This window comes from Nicotiana attenuata, chromosome 12 (genome assembly GCF_001879085.1).
Source record: "Nicotiana attenuata strain UT chromosome 12, NIATTr2, whole genome shotgun sequence".
NCBI classification, from domain to species: domain Eukaryota; kingdom Viridiplantae; phylum Streptophyta; class Magnoliopsida; order Solanales; family Solanaceae; genus Nicotiana; species Nicotiana attenuata.
In genome coordinates this window covers 14,850,888-14,875,030 of record NC_032000.1, presented here as the reverse complement: position 1 = coordinate 14,875,030, position 24,143 = coordinate 14,850,888, and the positions used below count along the sequence as shown (strand labels likewise).

General features: G+C 35.2%; 1 protein-coding gene and 1 long non-coding RNA gene across 3 annotated transcripts; one reads left to right on the top strand and one right to left on the bottom strand.

Moving 5' to 3' along the window:
• On the bottom strand, window positions 1,513-5,835 carry LOC109235324. 2 transcript variants are annotated; one of them, XR_002069367.1, is made up of 5 exons: window positions 5,772-5,835; window positions 5,367-5,443; window positions 5,104-5,245; window positions 4,378-4,434; window positions 1,513-2,085 (listed from the first exon to the last, which is right to left on the bottom strand). It is a non-coding gene; the product is annotated as an uncharacterized LOC109235324 (long non-coding RNA). The 2 variants fall into 2 exon arrangements; XR_002069368.1 differs by lacking the exon at window positions 5,772-5,835 and adding an exon at window positions 5,612-5,763.
• Window positions 10,303-23,926, top strand: LOC109235323 (protein yippee-like At5g53940). The gene is made up of 5 exons (XM_019401387.1): window positions 10,303-10,556; window positions 10,708-10,751; window positions 23,066-23,174; window positions 23,383-23,438; window positions 23,554-23,926. The coding sequence occupies exons 1-5, from the start codon at window positions 10,461-10,463 to the stop codon at window positions 23,630-23,632; spliced, it is 384 nt and encodes a 127-aa protein (XP_019256932.1). The 5' UTR covers window positions 10,303-10,460; the 3' UTR covers window positions 23,633-23,926.

Genomic DNA, 24,143 nt, shown 5'->3' with positions numbered 1-24,143 from the left:
CCCCTCCTACAGGTTCGAAGTAATGAACAGAGTATTCGAAAATGTTGTCACCTGTAAAAGGGGCAGAAAACCACATATGTCCACCTGGCAAAGCATGCTCGCCCGGCACATACTCCGGTACAGGTATGCTAGAACAGCAGCACCCCAGCTGTACAGGGGTAAATCATCTAGCTGCTGCAGATGATGCAGAAAGCGCATACTCACTAGACTTCCCGAAGTGTTCAGGAACAAGACACCCCCAAAAAGCAGGAGCACGTGTACCGCTCAATATGGAGATCCTCTGTCTTGCCGGTAATGTCTGGGTGCAAAAACGCCATATGATCTCTGATAGCTAACAAAGAAACCCGACTGCCCCCTCTCTGTACAGCGTCACCCTAAGGTCTGTAACCAGTATACTGCCCCATCAAATCCAAATACTGGGCACACGTCATGGATCTCATGTACTGGGGCAGTGCAACGACCCGTCCATCTACGCGCAGCCCATACAAAACCTGAACATCCTCAAGCGTGATGGTGGCCTCTCCAGTGGGCAAGTAAAAAGTGTACGTCTCCGGTCGCCACCGCTCTACCAAGGCCGTGATGAGAGACCAATCAAGCTGCATCCGCCCAATCTGCAAAATCGTAAAGAAGCCCGTAGCCGGTAGGCGCGAGACTACGCGGGCATAGAAATGATGCTGCCTCAAAAACTCCAACAAATCGTCAGGTCTCCTGGCGCGGAGAGGCTGATCCGATAGATGTCCCTCCCATACAAAGGAGGACCTATGGTCGCCCTGCAACACTAATAGCTGATCCTCGGCTGGTCCAAGATGCGCAGGCGGCAAGTCCATGTCGTCTACTATAATTTAAACAAAATTAATTGTGTGTGTTAGTTTAATAAATTAAATAATTATTTTTATAATTGGACTGAGTAATTATCTATGGGTTCCAGGCTCGATATTTGAGTCCAATTATTTTTATAATTGGACTGAGTAATTATATATGGGTTCCAAGCTCGATATTTGAATTAATTTGACAACATATATTAATTTATTAGTTTTGCAAGTTTATTTTTATAAATTAAATAATTAATTTTGTAGAGTGTAATTGGATAGAGTTTGTAGTTAGTACATACTTAAACTACAGAGACTATACGCTAAAAGGATCTATATTATACTACACTAAAAGGCTCTATATTTTACTACGCTAAAAGGCTCTACATTTCACTACGCCATAAGTCTCTATATTTTACTACGCTAAAAGGCTCTATATTTTACTACGCTAAAAGGCTCTATATTTTATTACGCTAAAAGGCCACTATTACATATAAAAACAACAAACATAACATACATATGAACAACAAACTAAATAAATAATATTTATTTATTATTTAAGCAAATAAAAACATAACATTAACAATAAAAATTATTTATCAAGTTTTAACTATTATTTGTCCCAAAGCTAATAAATCAATCCAGGTATAAATAAGATACAAATTTAAACACAAACATAACACAAATTAACATGGAAACACAATCAACAAAACAAATATGCGTATACTCTACGAGTTTTGACATAAACAAAATCGAAATACCTCGATTTAAGTTTTTTTAAAAAGATCCAAATCGAATTTTTGAACCCGAAAGAAGGAATCCAAGGCTTGTGATGTGTGCGGGACCTACACTCTTCGCTTTTTGGGTGACGGATGGGGCCCAAATTTTTTTTTTAATTTCGGGAGGGGGGGGGGGTCCAACAGTGAGTGGGGAGTTTTTTAAAAATGGAGGAGTGACTGTCGTTATCTTGGGGAAGAAGAAGGGGCCCTATATTTTATTAAAGGAAAACATAGTACAATATAATGCTTTTAAGGGAAACGCAGTTTTGTACTGAGTTTTCCTAAAAAAAATTATTTTTTAAATAATACACAGTATAGTACTGCGTTTAACTTTAACGGCTAACTTTCCGTTAAAGTGAAACGTAGTATTATACTGCATTTTATGTACTTATGTAACTTTTTTTTAATAGTAGAAAGGTATTTTGTGCCCAAAAGGGCACTATTTAAGTTTCGGACTCACCCTCTAACTGTGAGATGCACGTCGGTACAGGAGCATCCTACAAGCAACAAGAGAATATTAAAAAAAAAAAAAAGCTAAAGGTATATCTGTATCTGGAAGAAGTATGTAGATAAGTTGTCAAGTAAGACTTCCTCGAAAGAATAAAAAGGGTACATTTCCTGATGGAATAAAGCATAAGAATTTACATGATCTACAACACAATCAAGGGATGTACGATACAGAAAGATCACACATGCTAATGCAAAAAATATGTTTCGGTAAGCATACAACAATTAATTTTATAGCTTGCTACAATACAGAGAATATCTAGGCAAAACTATGTATAACGCAATCATAAAGTGAATAACAAAAAGAAGCCACAAAAATATATTATATGTGAATTTGTCCCAGTTGTAATACTACGATTTACACAGTTCACGGCCTGTCTAGTATTGCACAAATGCCATCTTATTTTTTCCCTCTTTCTGTACTAATAGTACTACAAATCTTCCTCATTAGTCAGATAGCTTCACGTGTCAATTGCAGATATTGTCTCATGCAAAAAAAAGCATAAAGGGTCCAGCTAGCTCATTCTTTCCTTTCCAGATTTGAGAATTTAATTTGTGGTACCAAGTTAAAGAAACCTATCCAATAGTAAATTGTAGTTTTATCTGCTTTGTATATTCTATCACATGAGCTACACCATTATATAACAGACTATTAGTTCTTACTTCCGTTATTTCATAACTATTCATTATGATATGCAGCGCATCATCATAGAACGTGTTATTAGTTCTACCCTCTATTCCGACTTAGACCAGTATAATTCAATGATATCCTTCAATCAAATCTTCAGTGTGGTGTAAATAAGCAAAAGCACACTCTGGTTATAGCTATTGATAAAGCTAATAGAATCTAGCATTTGATCCATACTATTTATATTTTGCACCAAAGTACGGGAAAAAATCAAGGAAAGATCAAAATCATGTTCTACTCCTTTGAAAGCATTTTCTGTTTCTTTCAAAAACAAACCAACAGTGTGAAATAAAGAGGGAACACAAACATGCTACTGTGGACATATTTAGATCGCTCATCGCTATAATATGTATTTGAGGGAGATTTGCAGAACACCCATTTACCTTTTGTGCTAATGTTTTCTGAGCTCCTATGTTCATTCTGATTAAAATGAGCTTCTAATTCTTATAGGTGCATTCATATTAATTTTTCTATTTTGCCGGGCAATATGTCTAAAAGACCAAATCAGTTCACATTTATAATCCTTCTGTGTTCTATATATCATTCGCTGCTAGCCATTTAATCACCTTGCATACCTACCTCATCGGTTGATATCTATAGACAATCTAAAAAGATTCTATAGCATATTAAACTCAAAATACGTAAGTGTATTATTCTTATAATGACCTACATACAAAGATTATTATCATCTATCTTATCTATGTATAAAAAAATACAGCACTTCTAAGCTTAATATGTGGGGGGTTCGTCCACACCACAACTGAGATGGTAATTTTCTAATTTAATTCCAAGATTAATATTCTCTGTTAATGGAATATTATACTAATTCAAAATTAGTCAATTTAAAGGTGGTTGGGGAGCAACGAACGTACAGGTAAAATATTTATTTTGACCAAATTAAGAACCTACAAAAGCTGTAAGTTCCCATTTGTCTTTATTCTCCCTACCAATCTTATAAGTACTATTTTTTAGAAACTACAAAAGCTGTAAGTTCTCATTTGTCTTTATTCTCCCTACCAATCTTATAATACTACCAGTTTTATAAATATTTCTCTGTCAATGGAATATTATACTAATTCAAAATTAGTCAATTTAAAGGTGGTTGGGGAGCAACGAACGTACAGGTAAAATATTTATTTTGACCAAATTCAAGAACCTACAAAAGCTGTAAGTTCCCATTTGTCTTTATTCTCCCTACCATTCTTATAATACTATTTTTTAGAAACTCTAACTATATCCATCTTCTCCTGCCATGGAAAAGGCACTTGGAGAACAACCAATTAAAAGCACCAATCTCCTCAATCATTAGGACAACTGCCAAAAATTTGAGAATTGTATGGTCTTTTTTGATTAAATTTTGTATATTTGATGATTAAATTTCTGCTCTAAGTCTACAATACGAAAGCGGAACTAAGATTTCATGTGTGAACTTATCTTGAGCATAGGCATAAGTTTTTCCCATAGAATGGAAATGTCAATCAAGGCAGCCTTTGAAGAAAAATTAAGAGTATCTAATTAGTTTTCTTAACAACAGGAATTCCTAAGATTATAATCTAGTTGACTAAGTATTGAACTGCATTTGTTTACAGTTTACCTCTCACATAGATAATATATCTCCTCTAGAGTGTGGACGTCATCATAGGCAAACCACCTGCAAAAGTAAGACAAAGTTAACCGAAATTATTGCTAAAACGTATAAAAAACCTGATTATTGATTCAATATACTAAATAGAGACATAAAATTGGCCAAAGACTTAGAATACATTGCTCCAAAGATAAAGTTATAAGCAAAATATTTGCAATAATTTCTTTATCTTCATTATTGGTTTAAGCACACATTAGGAAAAATCCACAAAGAGTCATTGCGTGTAAAAATTTTCTTTCCAGTATCAATTAAACTTTTGACCTGCCTACTTGAAGGAAAAAATATTTCCATCTTAGATATAAGTACTCAAATAATAGATTCGGCCAACAAAAGTCCCCTTAGTGAATGGTCTAAAACTTGACAGTTCACACGCAGAGGAAAAAACAATTAACGATCATCAGAAAGTATTATGTTTGTCTTACACAGATACCACAAATTTTACACTAAACAATTCTACTTTTGAATGAAAGAAAATGAACTCAAATCCATGTTCTTCATAAAGAAATAACATAGTAAAGCATTGAAAGTATCGTTATTCCAAAACTTCTATTATTCAAATATTATTGTTGCAAAAATTGGGGTAATTAAGTTCTACTATAATTAGCAGAAGATATCATTCACAAAGCATAAACGTAGCATTGTCAATTCTCAAACCCTAATTCTAAACCTGATTACCTTGAATTTTTGAAGATTTTCTGGAAAGGTGGATTCAGCTGGACTACATATATAGATTACGGATGTGTATTCCTGATGTTTCTCCTTCTCCGTTCCTCTTCGTCTCTATGCCTGTCAGCGCTCCTTCTCCAGTTTAACTTATCTGCAGATCCATATTCAAGAGAGTCCATAAAAGATTGAGCTTTATGAAAAAAGAGTTACACACCATCTAAAAAATAAAAATAAAACAAAGAAGATCAACAGCGTAGCATGACATAAAATACCTTACTATCAGGGTGATAAAATTTAGTATCTGGGTGATAAAATGAAGAGTTATTAAGTATCGCAGCATATAACAGCCCTGAAATTGCAAAATTAAACAGTAAGTGAAGCACCCAGGAAAGCACGCAATTTCAAAACTCAGAAAGGTTTCAATTGCAAAATTAAAAATCATGAAAAGAACCCAAAATAGAAAAAGAGAAGGGAAAGGGATTTGGGAAAAATCAGAGAAGAAACAGATGAAGAGAACCTGCAATAGCCACTAAACTTCAGAATTAGCCAAAAAATACAAAGGGGAAAAAAGATGAAAAAATGAGAGAAAAACATATCAGGAACCATTAAATTTCAAAGCTAACAATAATGACCCAAAAGAAAGGAAGAACCAAGAATAAAGGAGGAAAAAAAAGTACCTGCAGCTAGCCCTGAGAGCAAGAAGACAAACAGGGAGAAGCGGTGTATTCAGATGCATTAATGGAAAACCTAATATGTTAATTATTAAAATACAGCTGGAGTAACATATAAATTACACGTGTCTTTTTTTTACATATCAAGCCACGCGTATAAGATTGATAGGAAATGATGCAAAATGACTAAATTATCCTCGACCTTTACAAAACAGACATGAAAATAGGTCAAGGGCGCGTCGGAACGGTCCGTAGCTGCTTAGACTCATCCGAGAGTTTAATCTCCTTACTCCTTACTGCTTTTTTCAAAGAAAAAAAGAAGGGATTCGATTTAGGCTCCTTCCCTTTCACTGCCGCAGACTTAACTGAAAAAGAAAGATTCCCTTTTGTTACCGACCTTCTTCCCTTGACTAGTGTTTTAGCCATTAGAAAAAACTTGGGGGTCGGCCTCCTGACTTCAATGCCTTTATTGAAGTGATGAGCTTTGAAGATATGATTTTCTCGTTTGGAGTATTTGATTGGGCTTTCAATGACAGCAAATTGACTTGGAGCAGTAATCAAACTGGTCAACATCTGTTCTAAAGAAAGACCTGCCTATACTGAAGAGGGGCTGGTTCACGGTAATGAATGGTGGTATCGGTCGGGGCAAGCACAGCACTCGTCCCCACAGCCCTTATTGCAGCTGATAGACTGATAAATCTTTTCCCCGGAGCTGGAACAACTTGTTCTTCCTGACCCGATTCAACGCCAAAAAATTTCTTTCTTAGGCGTGTTATACGTTCCAATTGGTTTCACGTTTTCGGGGGCTTCCAAGAGTATGTTAATAGATTATTGTTTTAGTTGTTTGGCTTCCCGCTGTTATCGTTTAGGTATATCAAGTGTGGTTTGAAGTACATTTTGTGTTAAAGTAAAGATTTTTGTTTTTGATGTGCTTTTCTTTGTCCATGGTTTTTCTCTTTCACAGGTAATGTGATTCAATATTTGTTATGCTCTTTAATTGTTGCTATGCTCTTTGTATAATGTATATGATGGAGGAATTAAATTGGTTTTGCTTCATGCTTTCACGACATGCATTTTATCTTCTTCTTTTTTTCTTTTTCTTTTTTCTCATAGTCATGGTTTGGAAAAAAATATGTTAGTCTTATGCCTCTTCTGTTTTCTTTACATAAATTCTCTAAACGTTGAAAATTAGCATTCAATGGGTAACAAAAAAGTATAAAAATGGAGAGAAATAAATGACGAAAATTAAGAAGAATAGTGTAGTTATTTTAGATGAATAACAAATTTAATTGTGAGGATGTGTCATTTCTTTTCATAAAACATATCTATTCTTTGAAAAGGTGTGGTAGTTAATATGTCACTCTGTGTAAATACTACTATTCTATATAATTTTAGCACCTATAAATTGTTGCACTAGATAATTTCAGTTCTTGAAATTTTTCTCAACTTGAAATCTTATCTTTTTGGCTATTCATCTTCATTCTTTCATTCGCTCTAACTTCTAATTTGGCTGTTCTTCTTCACTTTAACTTCTAAAAAGCAATTGAGAGATTTAACGGTTCCTCCAAACTTTTATTTGAGTGCATATTAAAGTGAATATCTACTTTTAAATTGTTCAGTAATTTTTGTTACGGTAATCATCACCGATGACCTTGCGTATATATTAGTCTGATTCTTTTTCAAGAATTTGCTTTTAAGATTTATATGGAAGAGAAATGTAACTTGTGAGATTAAATGATAGAAAAAATTATCTAGAAAAAGTAATTATTTTTTAGGTTCATAGTTGAAAAAATAGGTCTCAGGTTGAATCGTTTTTCCAAAGAAAATAGCATAACGAAAGGAAAAGAATGTTTCATGTTTCCTCTTCATAGTCTTTAGACGGAAATTAGTCTTATATGGATTTTATTTTTTTTCATTTGTGTTATATGAATAACTCCTTTTTTCAGCTTGATTTAATATAGCTTTCTTTTTAAGCCCCTCATAAATATCTAATTACATTTAAAAAATAGTCTATGACAATGACATGTTCAACCCCTACAAAAAGTAACTTAAATGGATTCACTTTTGAGGCTAACTTACACAAATTCCTTTTCATATTCTTTAGACTTTTCTGTTTATCTTTTATATTATCTTTTATATCTACTATAATATGGTATGCACTCTAACATGATCGAGAGAAAGATACAAGTTATTTTCCGTTGCGTGATTAAGCATTGATTATATGCTTTTCAATTTTATGATTAGGATCCATAAGTTCCTTTCCTATTTAAATTTAGATCAAAAGAGGAATTCGTTCTTTCCTTTTTTTTATTGTAGGTATTTTTGGTTATTTTAGATAATTTTTTTGATGAATGGGGAATGATTGAAAAAGTGTTTACTTTGTTGTAATTTTCTATAATTTTAGAAGATTTTTCAATCAAGTTTTTTTTTTTTTAATACTCTCAATTTTACTTAAAATTATACATTTGATTAGTTTTGAGTTTAGATCTGATTTTTATAAGTAAAAAGTAGTTTAGTATTTGCCACGTTTCTTCTTTTTCTATATGAACTAATTTATAAAATGATCACTAACAAACTCACGGTCATTTATTTATATATATAATCGCGCTAAGTTAACTAGTTACAATATATAGGTCGCATTGCGATATAAGTCGCAATTATCAAATAACGCCAATCTGTCGATTGGTATATAAGTCGTATTTGTCAATGGGGATATGTGCGTTGTATCATCCGTAGTGTTCATCCCCGTATAAGTCGTTCATTAATTTCGATTATAAATGTGATTTATAAGTTACATCCCTAAATGCAATTTGCTCTCTTTACTACACCTTTGAAATTTAGAGCCCAAAGCATACATTTGGGGATTGAATTCGATATAATATGTCACAAGCGACCAGTTTGAATTGAACAAAACAATTTTAAGAATATATTTTTCGGTAAACTAATTCACCTCTTTTGAAGCTTGGGTTGGGTTGGTATATTAAAGCTTGATTGTAATGTTGGCAAATTGACTAGTGTTTTGATGTAACTTTAATACTAAAAATTAATAATAATATTTGTGTTGTTTGAATCAATAGTATGAAATTAAGAGTTGAGATAGTTGTAAAGAGAAATAATTTTCATTCATAAGTAAAATAATTATTTTTGACATTCCATTAATATGATCCTTGGAACTATCAAATACTCTCACAATTTTCCTACTTTTTTGTGGCACCAAGCACGTCAGAAAGGGACGATTCCCGTGAAAACATGCGAAATATCAGAAGGTATCTGCCAATTCTATCGTGCTAAAAGGAATAATCAAAGACAAAAGTTGTCGAAATCTGCACCAAGGAGTCAAGCACAACGTCGAGTTCCACGTTGGGTACTGTGAAAATATATGAATATATAGATGCTATTGTTATTTGAAACAATCAACCAAATATAATTGAAGTTTTCACAAATTTTTTAACACTTGTTTTTCGACGAATTGAAAGATAAACAAAATACAGGCCACATAAGTATACGGTTGAAGAGATCGAAAATGACTATTAAGGAAGAAAAATGAAATACGGGTGCACATTTCCCATATGCTTTTATATTTGCTTGATTCAATTGTATTTTATGTGAACTTTTTATAGATGAGAAAAAAAAAGGAAAAATATATGAGGGGATTATAAAGTGAAGAATGGAACTCAACCTAATGAAGTTCAGTTAACAATTCAAAAATGAACTAATATCATATTCTGGTCATTTCACAGGCGGACTCAAGATTTGAAGGTCGTAGGTATACTTTTAGATTCAATCAAAATCTGCTTTATATATAGGGTGTCACTGCTAACATATCACTATTTTATAAAAATATATAAAATTTTGTCAAACTTTACAGGTGCCAATGACCCCTCTTGACATAGTATAGGCTGCCTCTGGGTCATTTGATACTTGTTTATTAAAAAGAAGGGAAAACAATGTTAATCCTCCATTCGTCCAAATTAGTTGTCATGTTTCACTTCTCGAGAGTTAATTTGACCAAGTTTCAAAGCTAAATTAGATTAGATCAACTATATAAAAAGTATTACAAGTAGCAATTATTCTCATGTCAATATGATAAAAATATATATTTCAAAATATTGGCAAAGTTCATATAATTTGACTCCTGGGAAGTCAAATGTGACAACTAATTTGGGACGGAGGGGGTGATTTCTTTTCTGAAACAAACAAACTAAGCGTGTATTTAGTAATGATAATGATGCCAATTATTTTCTGAAAATATTTTCAGAAAATAAGTTATTACTATATTTTTCAAAAAACAAGTCATTTTCTGGCATTCAAACGTGAAAAACAATTTTTTTATTAAATGAAAAAATATGTCTTTTTCGCTTATATTTTTCTCCAATGATCCATTTGAAATATTTTTTAAATTTTAAAGAGTGTTGGATAGTAAACAGAATTTAGTGTGAAGAATAATTTTCGAAAAACATTTTCACCCTATATAATTTCACCTTTTTCTTTTTCAAAATAAATGGGACCCCAAGTTCTAGTTTTCCTTGGAGCTTAAAAGTTTCTGGTCCACAAGCGGGGCGGTGTACTTTTGAGTTTTGACTAAACCCTCAAACCCACTTCTCTACCTTAAACCCTCAGCCGCACGGTCACAGACCAAAAATCAGTCTCGTTCTACAAAATCCCACTACTCTTTCTAGGTTGAAATCTTTGGAAATGGGAAGGATATTTGTGGTAGATCTTGAAGGTAGGACATATAAGTGCAAATTCTGCAAAACCCATCTTGCCCTTGCTGACGACCTTGTTTCCAGGGTATTATTTCTTCCCCCTTTTTCTTCTGGTCATATAACTAAGTTTATACAAATAAAAATCTCACTTTTCTCAGTTGGTAATGGTACTTTTCAAGATTGTTGTACTTTGGCATGCTTGGTTTGTGGTTTCTAACGATTGGTTTTATGGTCAGGGGTTTCATTGCCGCAGAGGAAAAGCATACCTATTCAATAAAGCGTGAGTGCCTTGTAATTTTGTTAACAACAATTTGATGATAACCGGTTCTGTATGAGTTAATTTGCTTATTTCGCACTTGAATTGATTTTGTTATGCATTTATCTCTGAGTGATACATGCGACTAGTTATGTTTTTAAGAGCTTGGGATTTATATTAGGTTTGGTACATCAGCAAATCTTTGTTGCAATTGATCATTTTGAAATGAAGGCGCTCCCCTAATTGGTTAAGTCTAATTTTACTTTTCACAACCTTCTAGCTGTAGTTTATATTAGATTCTTGATGATACTATCTTTACTGAACTGAGTTTTTTCTTTTTGCTAGAGAGTTGGTATGTCATAAGTCATAACCCAACTTGGGAACCATGATTGGCGCTAAGTGATCCTAAGCCTACCTTTTTTCATGCTAAAATCCGGTGGAGTCTTCTTGGTATCGGAAGCAATTCATAATTTTAGGCCTGTCATCATTATTCATCTCAAATCCATCATACTATAACCACAATATTATGCACATATTAGGTCTAAAGAATATAAAAATTAAAAAATCTCAAGTTAATGGCTTCCCCAACAACTCTGTCAACTTTCAAGCCACATTAACACAAACATTAGCCAAAACATAATCCGGAGATTGATTTAAGGAGCATTGGAGCTGAGGGTCTATTGGAAACAGACTCTCTACTCCTTCGAGGTAGGGGTAAGGTCTGCGTACACATTACCCTCCCCACACCCCATTAGTGAGATTTTACTGGGTTGTTGTTGTTGTTTGTTGTTGGAGTAATGGATACATATCAACGGTAGCTGAGGCGCAAAATTTCTGGTTCTATATGTGAGATATTTCATGCCCAGCTTTCTTTCTCTTCTCTTCCCTTCTTAGCGAACAGCTAGTCCAGATTTCTTTTTCATGGTAAGAGGAAATAACCTCTTGTAGAAATGCAGGGTACGACTGCTTACAATAGACCCATGTGGTCCGGCCCTTCCCCGGACCCGTGCATAGCAGGAGCTTAGTGCATCGGGCTGCCCTTTTTTTTGGTTAGAGGAAAAATTAAACTCTCACGGGTGAGAGAGCGATACCGGGAAAAACAGAAAGGGCTATGAGAGATTGGAGCTCTTGCTTGAGGAAGAAAGGCTGGGAAGAATATGCTTTGGGTTGAGAAGAAGAATTGGATAATAGAATGACAAAAATGTCCCTTTAATTCATGTGTTATGGATGTTATCTTAGGGGCATTTAAGAGAAATAAAAAATGGGTACAATGCTAACCTACTAAGTACTACCTTCATGTAATAGGTTAACAAGACCCCATATGTGTATAATATTATATACATACATATAGAAAAGGAGACATAGTTGTACTTGGTGGGTTTTGCTTATTTAAGGACACATGGTGGGCCTTTTATTTTATACCCTCAAATAGCTTAGAAGTCCACCACTGTGGGATTTCACTTTGTCTCCCACCGATCAAACTATCCAACAAATTATACTCAGCTATTTTCTAATCAACAATGTCGTCATCAACATGAAAACTAGACCCATATATTAATCTCACATTTAACAATCTATATGTGCTAAGCAGCAACAACCATTTTGTTTTTCATTAAAAGGAAAGGGTTAGAGCTAGCTTAATTTAAAAAATAAAAGGAAAGGGTTAGAGGCTGATAGCACTATATCCTATCAGGAAAGCAAAAGTAATAAATAGCTTACTACTTAAGTTGCTATTGAGCCCTTTTTATCCAATTTCTCCTTTTCCAAGTAAGAAATAGATAAAATGGGCTCCATCTAATGTTTGCAACCACCAAATTAACAATAAAACATGAAAACAAGTAGATAATCACAACCCAAGTAATAATAAGCAAGATAAACAAAACCCATTCACATTAATGCCATAAGAGTTTACAACCCCAACTATGGAGTTTAGCTACTCATACTAGAAATCGAAAATAAGAGTTGAGATGAAAAGATAAACATCATTAGGACTAAAAGAATAAGAAAATTTAAACACTATAATGAAAATCCTTCAATCCTTCCCAAAATAGCTAAAAGCTGTTATGGAGTACGACAGAATGAAAGATGACCTAATAAAATCAGCTAAGAATCTATTTATAGCCGTCTAAAAGTTGTGACAAAATCGTCCCTTGGATGCCTATGCAGCTATGCAAGAAGTTGTGTCTAGCTACGTACAACAACTTCTTCCTCTGTGTAGCTACGCTCTTGTGCGTAGCTGATTTCAGTGATTCCCCAAATTTTCAGCTTTTCGGGCGTCTTGTTGCTTAGCTACGCAAGGTCTCCATCTACATATTTCAAATTTTTAGCATTTTTGGCTTGAAATTGATCCCTTTCTTGCGGAAAATTGATGCTTTTCAATCTCTAAGCTCTCACACAACTTCAAGACCTGAAAGTATACCATTCAAAGCATTAGTCAACTTATTCTAATAAATGGGGCATAAAACTTATCAAAACACAAAGAAAATTAAATGGACATAAAACTCTATCAACTCCCCCAAACTTACATTTTTGCCTGTCCGCAAGTAAATCATAACACAATCATTACGTCTAAGACTAACTAGATACTTAGACAAGCAATCAAAGTCAACAACAACCAAGCCAAGAAGCAATCAAGCACAAGAACTCACGACTTCAATTGGTACCAACAATTAATTCCCTAGCATATGAATTATCACAACATTCAAAAAAACTCAATTTTCATTATGAGTGCTCAAACACTAAACCAATCAAAGTAACAACCTAAGTGATGACATTAAAGCCTTGAAATTTGCCTCTTCATCACACAACAACTTTCTTTTGTTCAATTCTCAATGGAGAAAAAACAGCTTCACAACTCAAGTTTTCATGTGCCCTCACAATCAAAAGAGGATCCCCACACACAATATGTATTTCAAAACAAAAGTGGGATGTTAGATAAAAAGAATTAAGCACTCTATTTTACAAAAAAAAATTATTAAAATGCTCAAAAGTGGTTAACTTTGGGACAATAAGAGATGTGGTAGAGCTACCAGGTGTGGTGGTGACAACGGTGTCGGGGTGGCAGTGATGGTGGAGTAGGAGCTCTAGATGGTTTCTTCTTCTGTGGCTGTGATACACTAGTAGCTGCTTTTTCTTTGGTGTGCCTTATGATATGGACCGGAATGAGAACACTAAAAGTGCGATCACTGGGAGTGGGTTTTAGTAGGCACCTTATGCTCTTTTATGAGATTGGTTATGTAACCAGGGAATTACGTAACATCTGTCCTACTAGGGGATTTATCTCGCAGCTCCTTGACAATTACCTGACCCACATCTATAGGCCATTTTGACATAATTACTACAATGAGGATGGTCCTTTGTTGAGAGAGCTCAGAGTAATTCTTCCTTGGCATTAATCTGTAACACGCAAAAGTGGTCCAAGCCAAAGCTGCTTTGTTAAAATCTAGCTTATGTGTTTCCCTAAAGGTTGTCCATGTTGGATTTGGCCCATCTTTCTTCCGGATCCCCGCTGCCCAGACTCTATTAGAAGTAAGATTAACTTTATGCATAGCGGTGTCAAACTGACTTTGATATTGCAATGTAAACCGCAATAGATCGTTGCTCCTCCTTTTTCAAAGCATAAGGGGGAGCAAAAAATTCCCTCTCAAGTGTCGCATTGATAGGCCAAGATTATGTGAGGAGTAACCATTTCCATTGTACTAACTCATCATAAAATTCTGAGCAACTTTCTTTAGCATCGTCCACAATGAGAACATGGTCCTCAGTAAACGTTCTGTCTTGTAGCTCTTCAAATGCTTGTTGTACCTCTTTAGGAAGTATCATTGGGTCCTCGCCCTTTGGCTCAACTTGTTGCAACAATTTTACAATAACATATATACAAATATCAGCATTTATTTTGTTTGCTGATATCAATCATCTTCTGATATGGACCATAACTTACCCTCTTCTTCTGGAATAAAGTCATGTTGTCCTGCGCCTCTTTATTGTATATTTTTCTCAAGGAACGTGAACGTACCCTTTGCATTCAATAATTTTTCGTTATTCCATCGTTCAAGAAGTGTCCTCGTGTACTCTAATAGCTGAACTGCGGGCAGCTCTCTTGCATCTTTGTTTACAGCATTTAAAGATTCTGCAATATTTGATGTCATCATTCATATTCTATTCACTGTTGTATGTACCCGAGAATATTTGTGATAACTAATAACGTAAAGGTATTCTTTTACCCGTGTGTCGATCTCTTCAATCTTTGACATTCTTTCATTGAACTCATCAAGAGTGTATGGTCGTGCCGTGCCAAAGTACAATTCACTTGACTTTAGATGACATTTCTTGAACTTTGACCTTATATTTGTCCAAATATGCCACATACAAGCATAATGTGGGATGCTGGTAAAAACAATTGTTGTTGCCTTCAATATACTCTCATTCCTGTTCGAAACAACACACATATTTGATTTTTCACTATATGCATGTTTGAACTGCTCAAAAAACCATGTCCATGATGCGTATCTTCTGAATCAACTATGGCGTAAGCAAGTGGTAATATGCTACCTATCACATAGCATAAAAACAATAAATTCAATTCAGTTAAGTTTTGAAAACAACAAACATACAATTAAAAAAAAACTTGAATTTAACAAAAATACAATTAATCTACACATATTAAACAGAATACTAACTGTGAGTAAGTACCTCTTGCATCCATTGTGCCAGCTGTTAGCATGGTTCCCTGATATGCCGATTTTAAGAAGGTGCTATCGACTTCTACAATTAGCCTACAATACTCTCAACCCCTTATGGATGTACTAAGAGCAATAAATGCATACAGGAAACACTCATCTGTAGTTCTTTGCAATTTCACTACTGACCCCGAACAAGTCTTCTCCAAAATGTACAAGTAACTCGGCAGGCGACTGTATGATTCAGTAGGATCACCTCTCAAAAATTGCACAACCTTTTCCTTTGCTCTCCAAGCTTGCATGTACGTTAAGTTCACACCATGTTATGACGACATGTCTGTTTGTATGTCTTTTGGTGTGTATATTGTCTTAGGATCTACATCTTTTGGCATGACAATGATGCCAACTACCATGGCAGTAGCTTTACGTTATATAAACGTATTGTCCATCAATGAGCATGTGTGCATGAATTTTCTAACCTTGAACAGTGTTGATTCATTTATGCGTGTGGACATAAAAGTGCCATGTACAATTGTCACCAACACATATGAGGCAATAGCTACAGAAGTAAAACAACAATAATGTTATGAAATATTTATCATGAAGACAGTAGGTTGTTGTTGTACAATAACATGTTTTGAACAAATTATATACAATTTATACATAAAAAATACGATCTAAAAACATTATGTTTTTGAAGACATATAAAGCCAACAATGTATTTCTTACCTTGTTGCACCGGACCTTATCCCTAAATTGGAAATTGTTACAACTAGTTAAGGTCCAGTGCAACAAGGTAAGGAATACATTATTGGCTTTATCTGTCTTTAAAAACATACTCCCTCCGTTTCAAATTAAATGAGGTAGTTTGACTCGGCACGGAGTTTAAGGAAAAAAGAAAGACTTTTGAAATTTGTGGTCTTAAAAGCTTAAGGGGTAAAGCTTTGTGGGACCATGACTTTTGTGTGGTTATAAGCTTCTCATTAAGGGTAAAATGGGTAAAATGAGGAGTTTAAAGTTGAATTATTTCCAAAATTAGAAATATATCATTTATTTTGGAACAGACTAAAAAAGAAAGTACCTCATTTTATATGAAACGGAGGGAGTAATGTTTTTAGGTTGTATTTTTTAGGTATAAATTGTATATAAATTGTTCAAAACATGTTATAGTACAACAATAGCCTACTGTCTTCATGATAATATTTCATAACAAAATCATTGTTTTACTTCTGTAGCTATTGCCTCATATGTGTTGGTGACAATTGTACATGATACTTTAAGTCCACCGGCATAAATGAATCAACACTGTTTAATGTTGGAAAATTCAACAACATGCACATTGATGGACAATATATTTATTCAACGTAAAGCTACTGCCATGGTAGTTGGCAACATTGTCATGCCAAAATATGCAGATCCTAAGACAATATACACACCAAAAGACATACAAACAGACATGTTGTCAGAACATGGTGTGAACATAACGTACATGCAAGTTTGGAGAGCAAAAGAAAAGGTTGTGCAATTTTTGAGAGGTGATCCTGCTGAATCATACAGTCGCCTACTGAGTTACTTGTACATTTTGGAGAAGTCTTATTCGGGGTCGGTGGTGAAATTGCAAAAGTCTACAGATGAATGTTTCCTGTATGTATTTGTTGCTCTTAATACATCCATAATGGGTTGGGAGTATTATAAGCCAATTGTAGTAGTCGATGCACCTTATTAAAATCGGCATATAGGGGAACCATGCTAACAGCTAGCACAATGGATGCAACAGGTACATTTTACTCGCAGTTAGTATTCTGTTTAATATGTGTAGATTAATTGTATTTTTGTTAAATTCAAGTTGTTTATGAATTGTATGTTTGTAGTTTTACTGAATTGAATTTATTATTTTTATACTATGTGATAGGTAACATATTACCACTTGCTTACGCCATAGTTGATTCAGAAAATAACGCATCATTGATATGGTTTTTTGAGCAGTTCAAACATGCATGTGAAAAATCAAATATGTGTGTTGTTTCAGACAGAAATGAGAGTATATTGAAGGCAACTACAACTGTTTTTACCAGCATCCACATTATGCTTTCATGTGGCATATTTGGACAAATATAAGGTCATCCAAAGTTAAGTAAATTGTACTTTCCCCCGGCATGATCATACACTCTTGATGAGTTTAATGAAAGAATATCAAAGATTGAAGAGATCGACACACGGGTAAAAGAACACCTTTACGATATGGTTATCACAAATGGTCTCGGGTACATGCAACAGTGAATAGAACATGAACGATGGCATCAAATATTGCAGAATCCTTGAATGCAGTAAACAAAGATGCAAGAGAGCTGCCCGTAGTTCAGCTATTAGAGTACATGAGGGCACTTCTGGAACGATGGAATAACGAAAAATTATTGAATGCAAAGGGTACATTCACCTTCCTTTTGGAAAAAATACAACAAAGAGGTGCAAAAAAACATGACTTTATCCCAGAAGATGAGAGTAAGTTATTGTCCATATTAGAAAATGATTGATATCGGCAAACAAAATAAATGCTGATATTTGTATATATGTTTTTGCAACAAGCTGAGCCAAGGGGCGAGGACCTAGAGGGTGTTTGGATTGGCTTATAAAAAGTAGCTTTTAAGCTAAAAGCCATAAGTTGGTAATACCTAACTTTTTGGCTTTTGGCTTATTTTTGTACTTTTTATGCCTAAAAGTTAGTGCTTTAAGCACTTTTTATCATTGCCAAACACCACACAAACTAAAAAAGTGCTTAAAAGCCAATAAGCACTTAAAATAAGCCAATCAAAACACCCTCCTAATGATACTTCATAAAGAGATGCAACAAGCATTTGAAGAGCTACAACACAGATTGCTTAATGAGGACCATGTTCTCATTGTAGACGATGCTAAAGAATATTGCTCAGAATTTTATGATGGATTAGTACAAAAGAAATGGTTACCCCTCACACAATCTTTGCCTATCAATGAGACACTTGTGACGGAATTTTTTGCTCACGGTTTTGCTTTGAAAAAGGAGGAGCAAGAGGCAGTGTCTAAATTCAAAACTAGAGGTGTGAGCATCCTATTTAATGCATAAGAGTTCAACAATCAATTGAGATTTACATTGCAAGATCAAAGTCAGTTTAACACCTCTTTGCGTAAAGTTAATCTTGCTTCTAATAGAGTCTGAGCAGCAGTGATCGTGAAGAAGGATGAGCCAGATCCAACATAGTTAACCTCAGGGGCATACATAAGGTGGGTTTTTAACAACACAGCCTTGGCTTGGACCGCTTTTGTGTGTAACAGATTAATGCCAACGAAGAATTAGTTTGAGCTCTCTCAACAAAGGACCATCCTCATTGTAGGAATTATGTCAACATGGCCTATAGATGTGAGTCAGGTAATCGTGAAGGAGCTGCGAGATAAATTTTCTAGTAGCACATATGTTATGCCATGTCCCTGGTTATATAACCAATCTCCTCAAGAAGTATAAGGTGCCTACTCAATCCACTCCTATTCTAGTCCATATCATAAGGCACATCAACGAAAAATCAGCTACTAGTGCACCACAGAAGAAGAAACCATCAAGAGCTCCTACTCTACCATCATTGCCACCCTCTGTCACCATTACCCCTGGTGGCTCTACCACATCTCTTATTGTTTCAAAGTCAACCACTTGTTCCTTGACATGCCTTATGTTGGCTACTTACTGAATTCTGTAGAGTTTATAAAGGAGGTTCAATAGATTGGCTCATCCGTTCGGAACACAAATGACAAGCTTGACGTATACATCCAATGTTCCCCTTCGAGGCATTTGGCACATGCAAATTTTAGCACCAACGGAGTCAACATTGCGAAGTTTGGTGATGTTTCAAGCGGCACAATACAATCGGGAGAAAGAAGCTGCTAAAGTTAGGGAGAAGAGTAAGGAGGAAAATGCCATTTTGGATACGCTTCAGTCCGTGGATGGTATAGTACGAATATGGATAGCAGGTTGGAGGAGCACAGTGTGGGCCGATCTCCACGAGATGATTCCTAGACTTGTGGGGATGCCATTAGAGATGAAGCTTTAGACGAGGATGAGAGAGTGAGCCGCCTACTGATAAGCACACAGTTGCGTCTGCTCACTCTCGCACTATTGTGGTTAGGACATCGCGTCTAGGAGAACTTAGTGTTGAGGAGCTTAGATCGGCTCGGATGCCACCACACTTGGATTGAGGAAGTTTTCTGTACCTTTCCCCCAACTTTATTTTAATTGCATTGAGGGCAGTGCAAATTTTTGTGTTTGGGGTTGTTCATGATGCCATTTGCACATAACGATTTTCGGTCTCTTTGATATTTTCTCTTATTTTAGTCTAGCTTTTGTTTAGTTCATGTTTGGAGTTAGCAATAATCTCTTTGGATCTTTTTTTGCCATGGTTCTTTCCCAAAGAATATTGAACCAGACACTCTTAATTGTTTCTAGCTTTTTAATAGTAGTAGTGAATAAAATAATGTAGTTGTCCCAAAGTCAACTTGTGACTTGTTTGGTGCTAATACAAGTTAAACCTTAGCATATGAGTTGTTGGTGGTTTTGAAATGAATAATAATTGAAGTGATAGTCTTTGTTGTGATGTTCTATCTTTGGTTCTTCGATTCATTCAGTGGCCTTTCAAGCTATGTGTGACTTTCTGAGTTCATTTGTTTTTATTGGGCTTTTGAATACATATCCTACTTGAGTTTCACATGTGCCATGAGTATTGAGGTTCTTGTTGAGTTCTTTTGCATTCTTGTGGTTTAGAACTTGGCCTAAGTGTGTTTCAAGAAAAAAACGCAGGTTGCACTTGGTTTGAAAAATGATTTTAGGCTTTCCTTGGACGCTTGTGCCTTAAATTGCCTACCCTTTGCATGTTTACCCTAGTCAACCTGCTTGAGCCTTTAGCATTTTCATTGGCAACCACATTACAAGTCTTTTCCCTTTTGTCTTGACCTCTTTTGATGCCCCGACCTTCTTGAGCAATTGAAGCTACAACTTTGGCTCTTAGCCTAAGTTTGAGGGAAGAGACGGGAAAAGAGTATGGTGGAAGCTAAATGAAGTTAAATTGAAGGTGGAAGTGATTTTACCATATTGATACCCTACCTATACATATTCACAAAAAAAAAGGAAAATAGAGAAATGCATTAAAAAAATTGATTAAAAAGAGTTGTGATATAAAGGGTGTGACAAAGTGTTTGAAGTTGAAATATGAGCAAAATGGGTAGAATTTTGAAAAGAAATGTGCTTTGAATTGTTGAAAGTGTAGTGCTCAGGAAGGTCGTTGTCACTTATAACCCAAATTGATATGCTACCTCTAACAAAAAGCCTACATTACATTCCCGCAGATCCTAAAAAATTTTGAAATTGGCGCACCTACATTAATGATTGATTTACACAAGGGGCATGCCTATGGTACCACTTTTGATCATTTGAATATTTTTTGTGAGAGAGAGTGCTTAATTCTTTTTATTTGATATCCCACTTTTTTTTTTTTTTTTAAAATGCATATTGTGTGTGTGGGATCTTCTTTTGATTGTGAGGCCACATGAAAACTTGAGTTATTAAGTTGTTTTTTCTCCCAATTGAGATGAATGAACAAAAGAAAGTTGTGTGATGAAGAGGTAAATTTGGAGGCCTTAGTGTTGTTTGTTGTTGACTTTGATTGCTTGTCTAAGTATCTCGTTAGTCTTGGGAGTTATTGGTTGTGTTTTGATTTACTGGAGGACAAGCAAAAGTGTAAGTTTGGGGGAGTTGATAAGTTAGTTTTAGCTAACTTCTCTTGTGTTTTGATAGAGTTTTATCCCCCATTTTATTGGAACAAATTGACTAATTATGCTTTGAATGGTATATTTGCTCAGCTCTTGAACTTGTTTGAGAACTTAGAGATTGAAAAGCATCAATTATTCGCAATAAAGGGGTCAACGTCAAGCCAAAAATGCTGAAATATATAGCTGGAGATCTTGCGTAGCTACGCAAGGCCTCGCGCCTGTCAGGCGGGTGACTCGGGTTCGATCTCCGGCAATGGCGCCAAAAATTAGTGACGTCCCGTCCTACACCTCTAAGTGAAGCGTAGCAGAGTTATTAGCAATTTTAAAACCAACTAGGTTGGTGTCGAACTACAAGGAGTAGGCGCGTTCTAAAGTGTCCAAAAGTGTGTGAACTTGATGAAAACAAATAGATAATTAGCAAGATAAACAAAGACCCAATCACATTAACACCATAAGAGTTTATAACCCCAACTATGGATCTTTGCTACTCATACTAGAAATGGAAAATAAGAGTTGAGATGAAAAGATATAAAACTAAAAGAATAAGAAAATTCAAACACGATGATGAATATCCTTCAATCCTTCCTGAAATAGCTAAAAGGAATTATGAAGTACAAGAGAATGAAAGATGACCTAAGAAAATCAACTAAGAATCTATTTATAGTCGTCTAAAAGTTGTGACAAAATTGCCCCTTGGATGCCTGCGTAGCTATGCAAGAATTGGTGCGTAGCTACGCACAACAACTTCTTTCTCTGCGTAGATGGACTTATGCTACATAGCTACGCTGTTGTGTGAAACTAATTTTAGTGATTCCCCAAATTTTCAGTTCTCCAGGTCTACTTGTTGCGTAGAGGCCCTGTGTCTCCAGCTACATATTTTATTTTTTCAGCATTTTTGGCTTGACATTGATCCCTTTCTTGCGGATAAGTGATGCTTTTCAATCTCTAAGCTCTCACACAATTTCAAAACCTGAAAGTACACCATTCAAAGCATAATTAGACAACTTGTTCCAATAAATAGGGCATAAAACTCTATCAAAATATTGGAGAAATTAGCTAAAAAGCTAACTTATCAGCGCACTAAACATCAGCAACTTGAGTATGTGCATTGAGTATGAGTATTGAGCTGAAGCGTTATTTGGATAGAAATTATTGATTGCTGTTTCTAATATTCAAAATATTGTAAATTTTCTTATATCATATCTATCTTCTAGAGTTCAGCTCCCTTAAAGTAACCTGGCTGTCCAGGTAGTATGTTATGATCAGCAACACTAGATCGAGTTTTCATTGCCCATGTCTAGATCTCCAAATTAATAGGTAATCCACTTAGGTAAGTTCAAATACAGGATGATATATGCTGGATTGAAATGGTAAAAATTGACAAACAATTGCTGTGTTTCGCACTTCAAATGAGGAAGCTGTAGACCAAGTTAAGGAGTGGTAGTAAATGGTACGAGAGCACTCTGCAGTGACTTCCTAAGGTGTTGCTATCTTGTCTTAGGATTATCTGTCTTAGTAAATGGTACGAGAGCACTCTGCAGTGACTTCCTAAGGTGTTGCTATCTTGTCTTAGGATTATCTGTTGATAGGAAAAGCTGAATCATTTCTAGTTGCTCAATAAAGGACGGATTAGTTTACATCATAGTAGGAACTGATTTGTTTAGAGGAAAAATGTAATTTCAGTTATTTATTTTAGTTTCGATCAGATTTCCAGAGGAAAACATCAGCTAGGTAAATCATATTCTACATCTGGCCTTCTGCATGGTGCAATAGATGATATATTTACTAGCATCATTATCTCTTTACCGAATTATGCTCCTTTGCAATAAATGCAGAGGTCTGACCTGTCTGTCTGATTCTGTGATCCAGGGTGAATGTAACTGTTGGACCTCATGAAGAGAGGGTGATGCTTTCTGGGATGCACACGGTAGCGGACATATTTTGTTGCTGTTGTGGGCAAATTGTTGGCTGGAAATATGTATTTCCTCTCTTTCCTTCTTCTCTCTTTCCCCTTCATGTAGCACACAAGTGTGTGAATGCGCACACACACAAAAAGAGGATGGAAATAGTTACACCTTTGACCATACACGTGTTACCAATTGCACATGCATGAATCATGATATACCTACACTGGGAAGTTTGTTAAATTTGTTAAACGACTTGCATTCTGCACTTCTATCATGCAGGAGTCTGCACATGAGGAAAGCCAGAAGTATAAAGAAGGGAAGTTTGTTCTTGAAAGGTGTGTCCTTTTTTTCCACGTTTGTTCACATTCTGTATTTCTACTTGAAAATGTTGGTCTGTTTTGCATATCTTCCATAAAACGTTACAATGCTCTTCTGATTGTATTTTAACAGAGATAGGATCATTGACGGAGTTGACACTGAATTCTACATCGATACTCGTCCGAGTATCAGTGATGCTGAGGATGCATAGGCTTAGCTACGTTTATATCTAAATATTGTGTCGTTTTATCTTGTAGATCTAATAGAAAAGAAACTGTTTGTATCTAACCATTGTGTGGTTGTATCTTGTAGATCTAGTTTGTAGATATAGAAAAGAAACTTTTTGTATCTAACCATTGTGTGGTTGTATCTTGTAGGTCTAGTTTGTAGATATAGAAAAGAAGCTTCTACATAAGTGTTTTGTTGTATATGATATTCCTTATATAAGGAGTTTTTCCTTATGTGTGCAAAATAGAAATTAAGAGCTAGTATGGTTGATGATTCACAGTTAGGTATGATCTTTGCACGTCTGTTTGAAAGTTCAATGCCCCAGTGGCATTACCATTCCCATTTAGAAGAGAGCAATCTTTTAACTTAAAAATGGTTTTTGTTTAAAGGGATCCAGAGTAACGGTAATACTATTTCTGCTATAGGTCACGGTTTGAATCGTGGAAGCGGCCACTAATGCAAGTATTAGGGTACTCTGTCTACATCAGACCCTT

Excerpts from the sequence above, each read along its gene's own strand:
- LOC109235323 (XM_019401387.1), top strand. The coding sequence starts at position 10,461 with ATGGGAAGGATATTTGTGGTAGATCTTGAAGGTAGGACATATAAGTGC. Across the intron at positions 10,752-23,065 it reads GCATACCTATTCAATAAAGC|GGTGAATGTAACTGTTGGAC; the intron begins GTGAGTGCCTTG and ends TCTGTGATCCAG. Across the intron at positions 23,175-23,382 it reads AAATTGTTGGCTGGAAATAT|GAGTCTGCACATGAGGAAAG; the intron begins GTATTTCCTCTC and ends TCTATCATGCAG.